The 11,209-nt window shown below is 52.8% G+C and overlaps 1 protein-coding gene across 1 annotated transcript in view; it reads right to left on the bottom strand.

The window, feature by feature from the left end:
- Positions 1 to 231: 231 nt before the first annotated feature.
- The window catches only part of LOC137421211 (potassium/sodium hyperpolarization-activated cyclic nucleotide-gated channel 4-like), a 217,025-nt gene continuing 206,047 nt past the window's right edge, over positions 232 to 11,209 (bottom strand). Inside the window, exon 8 of the mRNA XM_068107034.2 lies at positions 232 to 3,592. Within this exon, the coding sequence (XP_067963135.2) occupies positions 1,869 to 3,592 (1,724 nt within the window). The 3' untranslated portion in view covers positions 232 to 1,868. The remainder of the gene's footprint in view (positions 3,593 to 11,209) is intronic.

Genomic DNA, 11,209 nt, shown 5'->3' with positions numbered 1-11,209 from the left:
TATTACTACTACTACTACTACTAATACTACCACCTCGTCCTTCTTAGGGTCAGCAAGGAACGTTTTTGCCCTAAGTTGTTCACAAACCATCTCCGTCCATGGTCCTTTGATGACACGAACCATCAGGTCCTCATTGGCACCCAACGTTCGACTGATGTTGGCAGGAATTTGTAATTTGTTTAGTTTGCCATCAATAACTTGCCTATTCTTGGTGAAGATCCTCCATGCAGGACAGCATACAATTCTTTAATTAATTTGCAGTACATGTTATGATTCTTGCATTTCTGTCGTGTGTACTTTTGCATTGTCCATCTCTTTAAATGACGTAACAAGCAGAACGTTTGGAAATGAGAAAAAGAAAAACCCTGTTTACTGCATTGAAATTACTAGCCGTGTAAAAAGTGCAGGAGGTGAACAGAAATGATGCGATTGTTACTTCGTCACCTTTTGGAGGGAAAAACAAACAAACAAACCAAAAAAAAAAGGTCGACTTGCGGTGATCAAGAGTTAAAAGTTTTGAACTCCAAAATTAACATAGTTGTCATGGAATGTATCTGTGCATGTAATTGAGTAAATAAATTGAAAAGTGATATTTTGCTGCATGTAAGGAATCGCCATAATTATCATATCATGCAAACTCCCCAATTCCCATTTATTGAACTATCGGAAAATTCATTCCGCACTGGAAGTGAAATGAAAATCTAACAACCGCACAAAGATAAGAACAATAAGACAAAACCACACAAAGCTGTTCCCTGGCTGATTGCAGAGGTCAATTTCAGATTAGGATATGGTAAACATTATATATATATATATATATATATGTATATATATATATTTATATATTTAGTCATACAGTACAACCTAAGCATACAGGAAACACAGACCAACAATTGACAGTCTGGCATGTGCCAGACACTACAAGGAAACATTCTCTTACTCTGTTCTGAAATAGCAGCTGTGTACGCTTTTAGCAATGACCATCCACATCTGAAAGGGAAACAGATGATCAAACTTCCATTCAAAACGTTCACGCAGAGGCTCTGGATGTCGACTAACTCACACTTAGGAAAGGGTAAATTTGTTCATTCACAAACTGAGACCCTGAACGAAACAAGCCATTTACAGCTCTTCTTTCTTTCAGGTCCAAAGGGGGGCAATCGGAAGAGGCTTCCATGGAACAATTGAAGTATAATCAAATACTATTATACAAAAACGTGTTTCTTTTTGGAAGTGAAGTCACTTTTCCTTTTGTGTTGTTTCCTTTTTTTAATATCGTTTTTTTTTGAATGGGGTTTTTCAAAAAGACAGTTGTTCGACACTGTGGTGGTCGGCTCGTACCTCCTCTGAGAATATATCCTTGTGAATCCCTCTCATTGTACAGAAGAACAATTTGTCGTGATGAAGAATATATCTATACATGTATTATATAAATAATGCAGATTAAAGTGCAATACACATCTCTTCATTGGTTCAAGGCTTCTATCTATAGAAATTCTTCATATTGCTTCACATCAGGTTTTGGGCTAAGAGTCTAATTTTCTTTTCTTGTGTGAATCATTCTCATCAGCTGATCAGAGTGGAAGACTGCACATTGATGGAAGAAGGTCCACCTTTTTGATTATCTTTACACATTCTCACTGTACAGTAAAATATCTCATTTCCCTCAGCCTTTTATAAACAAGAAAATAAGACTTATGTCTATTGTACTCCGAAGAAAACAACTCTGCATAAAACAATGAGCACAATGTAAATTATCCTAAGAGTAAAACCAATTAATTTGTGACTTTACATTGTTACATGTGTATTTACAATGCCCACAAAGTGTACAGTTAGCTTTGAGAAGCATCACACCCAGTTTGTTCCCGTCATCCGCTGCCTTGTGCAGGAAAAGACCCGGCCTGCCCTGTTCCTGGGGATGAAACTGTGCTGCTGTCCATGCCACTGTCAGCCAGCGCCGGGGATTCGTCCTCTGCTCTGGAAGTTAGAGGGACAGGCCGGGAAGGTGATAGAGGTACAAAAGAAGGTTGTGTGGCTATTTCCAGCATTGAACCTCTTGAAATACTTTCTGCCTCTTGAAACTGGGCCGTGGTGCCTGGAGATACTGATGCAATAGTAGCTGCTGACTCCGTGATAGTCGAGAGAGTTGCTGAGAATGCAGAAACTGGAGATTTGAATGATGTGGGTTCAGGTGTGCTGCTCAGTGGTGCTGTAGATGCTGGTAGACTAGTAGGTGGGAGTGGGGTACCTGTTGGCACAGCTGTGTCTTTTCTAACGTCCTGTTCGAGATGGATGGTGCTTGATGTCTGGGAGACGGTTGAAGGTACCACTGCATTTGATGGACAGAGTGAGTCAGGTGATGGGCCAGGTCCACTCTTGCTTACAATTGCTTCCTGTGGGACGCTTGCTGGGATTGTGTGTGCCACAGCCATGGGCAAGCCTGGCACAGAAACGGCTGCACTAACTGGTGGTGAAAATGAGGAGGTAAGAGAGCTACCCAGTGTAGAAGGCAGTTGTGCACATACGGGTAGTAAAAATAAATCTCTCGCTGAGGGATGTACTACATATGGTAAAGAGGGCTGTGATGCTGACAATGGTTTTAACTCCTGATGTAGTCGTCTGCCCAGACTTCCTGTTGCTCCCCTGCTACTAGGAGAAGCATGTAAACTGTCATAAAAGTGGCTTGGGCCAGTGCAGTGATCAAGCGAAGGCTGAGATGTGCCCGTAAAACCCCATATAATGGCAGTTCCTTTAGGCCTCACAAACTGACCTTTTGAGTAGAACTGAGGGATGCCGTCTGGTGGCCATGCAGCCTGTGCTGCCAGGGCTTCCTGCCTTTTGAATGGTAGTTGATGTTGGCCTTGACTGGTAGACACCTGCAATGGTTGCGGTGTAGTCTGATTACTTGAAAGACCTGTTGTTAACTTTTGGTGATGGGTGCCATGTCCAGGTGGGCTGCGACTGTGGCTGCGTAGAGATGGACTATGTTGACCTCCGTCAGGTCCTTTGACACGCAACGGTGGTTCGCCAGCATCTGTTACCTGCTGTGTATCAATGGGACAGTGAAGCGAAGAGGACCGACCCTTGACTGATAAGTGCCTTTGATTATAAGAAGGTGAACTCTGTGCCAAAGGTGGAGATTCAGATGTAGGTCCAACTGCATGAGAAGGTGTTAAATAACTGAGACTTGTTGACTGTGAATGTTCTGGATCAGCTGCCTGAAGCAGAGGTTGTGATGGAGAGACAGCAATGAGGGTGCATTCGGTGCTGGCAAATGGTGCTGCAGAAGAAATTCCAGTTTGGTTTCCAACTGCTGCTGCTGCTGCTGCAGCTGCAGCTGCAGCCTCCGCTTCAGCTTCCAGTGTACTGTGTAGGTTGTGATGTTGTTGCATGAACGCAAATACTGATGTGGTAGCAAGCAGTCGCACTGCTGAACTGAGACCAGATGGGCTTTCGGGTGCAGCAGGTACTCCAAGTTGGGCCTGCTCTGCCATTTCTCGGTCTCTCCTCACCATCTGCTGGATGAGCGCACTATCAGTTGTTGTCGCTCTCTCTTGTTGCAGTTTGTTCAGCAAGATGGAGTTCTTTTTGCCTGTGGATGAGAAAACCAGATTAGTAAAAATAGTAATAACATGACCTCGATAGGCTAAGAGTAGTAGAGAAATGGGGGTTCCCTCTATGTGTCTATCGTGTCCTATACCTGCTAGTAGCACAGTAAAAACCTGCCAGTAGCACGGTAAAACCTGCCAGTAGCACAGTAAACACCTGCCAGGAGCACAGTAAAAACATACCAGTCGCACAGTAAAAACATACCAGTCGCACAGTAAAAACCTGCCTGTAGCACAGTAAAAACCTGCCTGTAGCACAGTAAAAACCTGCCTGTAGCACAGTAAAAACCTGCCTGTAGCACAGTAAAAACCTGCCAGGAGCACAGTAAAAACCTGCCAGGAGCACAGTAAAAACCTGCCTGTAGCACAGTAAAACCTGCCTGTAGCACAGTAAAACCTGCCTGTAGCACAGTAAAACCTGCCTGTAGCACAGTAAAACCTGCCAGTAGCACAGTAAAACCTGCCAGTACCACAGTAAAACCTGCCAGTAGCACAGTAAAACCCTGCCAGGAGCACAATAAAAACCTACCAGTAGCACAGTAAAAACCTGCCAGGAGCACAGTAAAAATCTGCCAGTAGCACAGTAAAACCCTGCCTGTAGCACAGTAAAACCCTGCCAGGAGCACAATAAAAACCTACCAGTAGCACAGTAAAAACCTGCCAGGAGCACAGTAAAAACCTGCCAGGAGCACAGTAAAAACCTGCCAGTAGCACAGTAAAAACCTGCCAGTAGCACAGTAATCATTCTGTTTGCTCTCATATGTTGCAGAATATTTATTAAAAGCTGCAGGTTTTAGCGTCGAATGATTGCGGTATAATCTACAATGTACATCCGTTTTTATTTTCAAAAATCGAATCCATTGCACAGTTATCGAATTCAGAGTAAGGTATGAGCAACATGTGGATGTCATGGATGCTGCAGAGAGCACCGAACCGAGCAGCTGTTGTAATTATCTGATAAACAGCCAAGAATTACAATCGGATCCATCTGTCAAATCTCAAAGTTTATAAAATCCCATCTAATTTGTTGCACCGCAACTGTGTTGGAACACTGGCACTGCTAGTTGTGTGGTGGCTTTGATTTTGTTTCTCGGGGAGAGGAATGGTTTCAGGGTCGGTCTCATTCTATGCAGGTATTCTTGGGTAATTGTTTTCCTAATTTGTTTGTTACATATTTTTTGGCCCTCTTCGACCCCGGGGTATTTGTGTGATGCTTTGTTTTTTACTTCATGGATTGTTGTATCGAGGTGATTTTTATGTTCCCCGATTTTGTTGGTTCACCTTGTACAAATGGCGAATTTACCTTTTATGTTGTTCAGGCCAAATTCCATTTGGATGTCGTCGGAGAACCATTCCACTAATTTTGGTTGTTCTACCAATTTTTTGTCGTTTGGTGCAGACAGTTGTAGGTCATCCATGTGCAGTAGATGTGTCACATCCCTGTCTCTTTGGACATTCTCTTGTTTGATGCCAGGGTGGCACTGCTCATTAATGAGGGTGCTCAGTGGGTCAAGGGCAAGGCAAAACAAGAGGGGTGAAAGTCTGTCTCTCTGAAAGATCCCTCGACGTATCTTCACTCCTGGTATTTCGATCTTTCCTTCTGAGTACTGCAGTATCAATGTGGTGCTCCAGAGCTCCATTGCTTTCTCTATCGGTTTGATTACTTGATAGTTCGTCTTGTACAATGCATGCATTGTATTTTGGCGGACACGATGGCTCGCTGGCGCGATGACATCATTCCGCGCACCAGGAGGGTGTCGGCCACGCCCGAGGGGTAGGCGTGGCCTCGGGATATACACGGGGCACACAGCCCAAAGCACGACAGTGCTATAGTGTGATCCTTAGAATAAAGACTCTTTTGATTACGTTCGTTGTTGCTTCCTTTATTGACAAGACAAGTCGTGCGCATAGCACCGCACTACATTGGTGACCTCGACTAGTTCAGCCGACGCTGAACTACAGAACGTGCCATGACGAGCAGCAACGTGGTCGCGGTGAAACTCCCCGAGTTTTGGGAAGCTCAAGCGGAGATATGGTTTATGCAGGCAGAAGCCCAGTTTCGGCTTCGTGGCATAACGGCGGACGAGACGCGCTATTTCCACGTCATCGCCGCCCTCGGGCCCGGCACAGCCGCCCGCGTCGTGTCCATCCTGCGGAACCCACCGGCCGACCACAGATACGAGGCGCTCAAGCGTCGCCTCATCGCCACGTTCGGCCTCACAGAGGACGAACGGGCCGACCGTCTCCTGGACCTTCCCGACCTCGGCGACACGCGACCATCGGTCCGAATGGACCATATGCTGTCGCTCCTGGGGGACAAAGCACCGGATTTTTTATTCCGGGCGCTCTTTTTATGCCAGCTACCGGCACAGGTACGCCTCGCGTTGGCCGGTTCCAAGATAAAGGAGCCCCGCGCGCTGACCGTCGAGGCCGACAGGTTTTTCGCGGCGTGTGACATGCGGGCGAGCTTCGGTGCGGCCGTCGCGGATCACGGGGCTGATGCTGATGCTGATGCACCACACCTCGTGGATCCCGAGGCTGATGCACACCGCGTGGCCGCCGCCACGCCCCGCCCACCACCACCGCGAAAACCGCGGCCTCCGCCTTCGCCGCAAACTTGGTGCCATTTCCACGCCAGGTTTGGCCACAAGGCGAGGAATTGTCGCCCGCCGTGCTCGATCGGCAAGTCGGGAAACTGCCAAGCCGGCGCTCGGTAGCGGCCCTGAGCGTCGGCCATTCCGGCAGCCTTCTTTTTATAACGGACACCTTGTCCGGGCGCCGCTTCCTATGCGACACGGGTGCACAGGTGAGCGTTATCCCTGCCTCTACGTCCGACAAGCACACCGTGGGCCGGGGCCCCGCATTGCTTGCAGCCAACGGAACACCCATACGCACGTTCGGGAAGCGCTGCCTCTCCCTGCGGTTCGGAGGGCAACGCTTCACGTGGACGTTCGTAACCGCCAGCGTGCCCATGGCATTGCTCGGTGCGGACTTCCTCTGTGCAAACGGGTTGTTGGTAGACGTACAGAACAGACGCCTCGTCCAGGCTGAAACGTTCAGCTCGCTTGCTTGCGCGCTGAGCAGCTCGTTGAGCGGCTCACTGAGTGGCTCACCGAGCGACTCGCCAAGCGGCTTGCTGAGCGGTTCGGTCCCGGCGAGGTTGGTTTGTACCCTCCCAGCAGCGGATGAGTTCACCTGCCTCCTCGCCAGTTTCCCGGCCCTCACGTGGCCCACCTTCTCGGCGGTGGCCGTAAAGCACGGTGTGGAACATCACATACCCACCGTCGGGCCACCGGTCTACGCCCAGGCCCGCCGCCTCGAACCAATGAAGCTCGCGGTGGCGAGAGCGGAGTTCCCTATGCTGGAGCGGCTGGGCATCGTGCGGCGCTCCAAAAGTGCTTGGGCGTCACCGCTACACATCGTGCCGAAGTCTGGCGGGGGATGGCGGCCGTGCGGGGACTACCGCCGCCTCAACGATGCCACCACCCCCGACCGTTACCCGGTCCCCCACATCCAGGACTTTTCCGCCCAGTTGGCGAACATGTCCTGCTTCTCCAAGGTGGACCTCATACGCGGCTACCACCAGGTCCCCGTCAGGCCGGAGGACATCCCGAAGACGGCCGTCATTATGCCATTCGGCCTCTTTGAATTCCTTCGGATGCCCTTCGGTTTGAAGAATGCGGCTCAGGCGTTCCAACGTCTGATGGACAGCGTCTTGCGCGACCTGGATTTCGTCTATGTCTACCTGGACGACATCCTCGTCGCAAGCGCGTCCCGTGAAGAGCACCTCCGCCATCTCCGCACGCTCTTCGAACGCCTGGGCCAGCATGGCCTGATCGTGAACCCCGCCAAGTGCCGGTTCGGCGTCGCCGAGATCGACTTTTTGGGGCACCGCGTCACCAGGCACGGGGCCATCCCCTTACCAGCAAAGGTGGAGGCGGTCAAGGGGTTTCTGCGCCCCCGCACGATCAAGGGGCTCCAGGAGTTCTTGGGCATGGTAAACTTTTACCACCGTTTCCTGCCCTGCATCGCCCAACTCCTGCGCCCCCTGCACGAGGCCCTCCAGGGGAAGCCGGGCAAAGGTGACGTCGTTTGGACCGAGCAGATGGACGCGGCGTTCACGGGCGCGAAGCTCGCCCTGGTTAACGCCACCATGCTCGCGCACCCGGCGCCCGATGCACCGATCGCCCTCACCACTGACCCGTCGGACTACGCGGTGGGCGCGGTGCACGAGCAATGGGTGCGTGGAGCTTGGCAACCGCTGGCGTTTTTCAGCCGGCAGCTTCGCCCGCACGAACGCCGGTACAGTACCTTCGACCGCGAGTTGCTCGGGCTTCACCTGGCGGTCAGGCACTTTCGCCATCTGCTCGAGGGCCGTTCGTTCACGGCCTTCGTCGACCACAAGCTGGCCTCCAAAGCCAGTCGCCGACTGGGCATCCTCCGTCGTGCGAAGTCCTTCCTCGGCACACCTGAGCTCCTCACCACATACAAGGCTTTCATCCGCAGCTCAATGGAATACTGTTCTCCCCTATGGGCCGGTGCTCCTGCCTCACACCTAGCTCGGCTTCACGCTGTTGAAACCAAAGCTTTCAGAATTATTGGAATCTCCCGCAATGAAGCTATCTCTGAGGGCCTTTCACTCACGCACCGCAGGTAGGTAGGTGGTCTTTCTGTCTTCTACCGACTCCTCTCCGGCCTTGCACCCCCAGCTCTCTCTGTGCTCTGTCCCCCAAATATTCCTACAGGTCGCACAAGATCTGCCAGCAACCCTCTGATGGTTAAACTGCCGAAATCTCGGCTCTCTGCTCACCTTCACTCTTTCATTCCTCTTTTCTCCCGCCTCTGGAACAAACTCCCTCACTCCCTTCAATCCCACTCCTCCCTCCAGGTCTTTAAAACAGCTGTTCACCACCATCTCTTATCTTCCCCCATCCAAAACCTTGATCTTTTCTACCCCCGCTAATTCACCCCAGATCCACCTTGTTTGAAATTCCAACTTCTTTCCTGGAAGTCCTGGCAGTGTCCATATGTTTTATACCTCTCCCACCGCCCCCTTCCCATGCCCCCCCCCCCAAGCCCTCGCCCTCTCTCAGATCTCTCGATGTCTCCATGTCTCTCGGTCCCTGCTCTCAAATGTTGTGTTTGTGTCCTTCCCCCTCTCTCCCCATCTTGTCTACCGCTCCCGATGTTATATGTTTTATGTGTCGGTTTGTCTTTCTGTGTGATTAATGTTCGCTCTTTCACGAGCCTCGATCTTGTATACAAAAAAAAAAAAAAAAGTCCCTGGTCTTCGCGATGGCCAAGGTCGCCGAGCCGTGGTCGGCCCGGCAGCAGCAGCAGCTCTCGGCCGTGTCCGAGTACACGATGGACATCCGGCACGTCACGGGGAAGGACAACCCGGTGGCGGATTGCCTTTCCCGGTCCGTCGCCCACGCGGTCCACCTCGGCATCGACTATGCCCGGATGGCGGCGGACCAGACCACCGACCCCGACGTCCAGGCCTTGCGGACAGCCGTCATAGGCCTCCGCGTCACCGAGGTGCCATTCGAAGGCGTGGGCACGGCCCTCCTGTGTGACATCTCCCTCGGGCGGCCTCGCCCCATCGTGCCCGCGGGCTCCGGGTTTTTGACGCCATCCACGGCCTGTCCCACCCGGGCACAAAGGCCTCCCAGAGGCTAGTCGCTGACAAGTTCGTCTGGCATGGCCTCCGGAAGGTCGTCCGCGATTGGACCAGGACGTGCCTCGCGTGCCAGCGCGCGAAGGTGCACCGCCACACCGAGGCCCCGTTGGCCCCGTTTATGGTGCCCGAACGTCGGTTCGACCACGTTCACGTGGACTTGGTGGGACCTCTGCCCCCCTCGCGGGGTTTCACTCACGTCCTCACCATGGTGGACCGCACCACCCGGTGGCCGGAGGCCGTGCCTTTGGCGGCGACGACGGCGGTGGACGTCGCACAGGCGTTCATCGCCACCTGGGTTGCCCGGTTCGGCGCCCCCTCGGACATCTCGTCCGACTGCGGCCCCCAGTTTACCTCAGAGCTCTGGGGGGGCGGTCGTGGGGGGGCTCGGTGTCCAGCTGCACCGTACCACGGCCTATCATCCCCAGGCCAACGGCCTGCGCGAGCGTTTCCACCGCTCCTTAAAGGCCGCGCTCAGGGCCACCCTCCGCGACGGCGGCTGGGTCAACAGGCCCCCCTGGGTCCTGCTGGGCCTCCGGACGGCACCCAAGGATGACCTGCGCGCATCCGCGGCGGAGTTGGTCTTCGGACAACCGCTGCGGGTGCCGGGCGCGTTCCTCCCCGACTCCACGGCACCATGGTCCGCGGCGCAGCAGCGCTCCGCGCTGCAGGAGACCGCCCAGAGGTTCGCCCCAGTGCCGACGGCGCACCGTGGGTGCCCGCCAACGCACGTCGCCCCGGAGCTTCGCACGGCGGAGTACTTGTTCGTCCGACACGACGCCCACCGGACACCGCGTACGACGGGCCCTTCAACATGCTGGAGACCGGGGCGAAGCACTTCACACTGGACATCGGCGGTACTCCTGACCGCGTGTCCATGGACCGCCTCAAACCGGCCCACCTCGACGTGGACCACCCCCCGCCAGTGGCTCAGCCCCCGCGTCGGTGGGCGGACCCCCGGCACCGCCCAACCCCACCGGCACGCCGCCCCCCGGTCCTGCACCCATCCCAGGGGCAGCCGGTGGCATCCCGGCATCTCAGACGCCGCCCGCCGCCAGCCGCCAGAGGGCGCTTTAGCCGGGTCATCTGTTTGCCCCGCAAACTGACCCTTCAGGTGCGCGGGAATTCTGGGGGGGGGGGGGCGCGTGTGGTGGACACGATGGCTCGCTGGCGCGATGACATCATTCCGCGCACCAGGAGGGTGTCGGCCATGCCCGAGGTGTAGGCGTGGCCTCGGGATATACACGGGGCACACAGCCCCGAGCACGGCAGTGCTATAGTGTGATCCTTAGAATAAAGACTCTTTTGATTACGTTCGTTGTTGCTTCCTTTATTGGCAAGACAAGTCGTGCGCATAGCACCGCACTACAGTATCATCCATTAATGTGGCACACCATCAAAAGCTTTTACGTAGGCCATCCAGGCTGCAGCCAGTTTGGTTCTTCTGGTTACCTTCGCAAAAGCGGAAGGTTATGTTTTGATCGCTGTGTATTTATTTGTATGTCTGTGTGTGTGTGTGTGTGTGTATGTTATTCGCATAACTCAAAAAGTATTCAACCGAATTGCATGAAATTTGGTGGGATGATTGGTTATTATACGGGACACATTTGATTAGATTTTGGGAGCAATCGGGTCAAAGGTCAAGGTCACGAAAAGGTCAAAATCGTATTTTTACCATAGCGCAGTCAATTTTTATCCAATTGGCATGCAACTAATGCCAAAATGTTCAGAATTCAATGCCCGATCTTGTGATATACGACATGACCCAGTGAAGACATTACCCTTGTTAGCGGTTGGGGGTCAAAGGTCAGGGGGGTCACGACCTTGCAAAATGTGCGTTTTTTGTCATAACTCGGTCAATTCTTATCCGATTTGCATGAAATCAGCACCAAACTGTTCACTGTTCTGTTCCCTACACTCCCAT

Source organism: Myxine glutinosa, chromosome 2 (assembly GCF_964187855.1).
Source record: "Myxine glutinosa chromosome 2, kmMyxGlut1.1, whole genome shotgun sequence".
NCBI lineage: Eukaryota > Metazoa > Chordata > Myxini > Myxiniformes > Myxinidae > Myxine > Myxine glutinosa.
The sequence above is the reverse complement of the archived record's forward strand: the minus strand, read 5'-3'. Positions and strand labels throughout refer to the sequence as shown.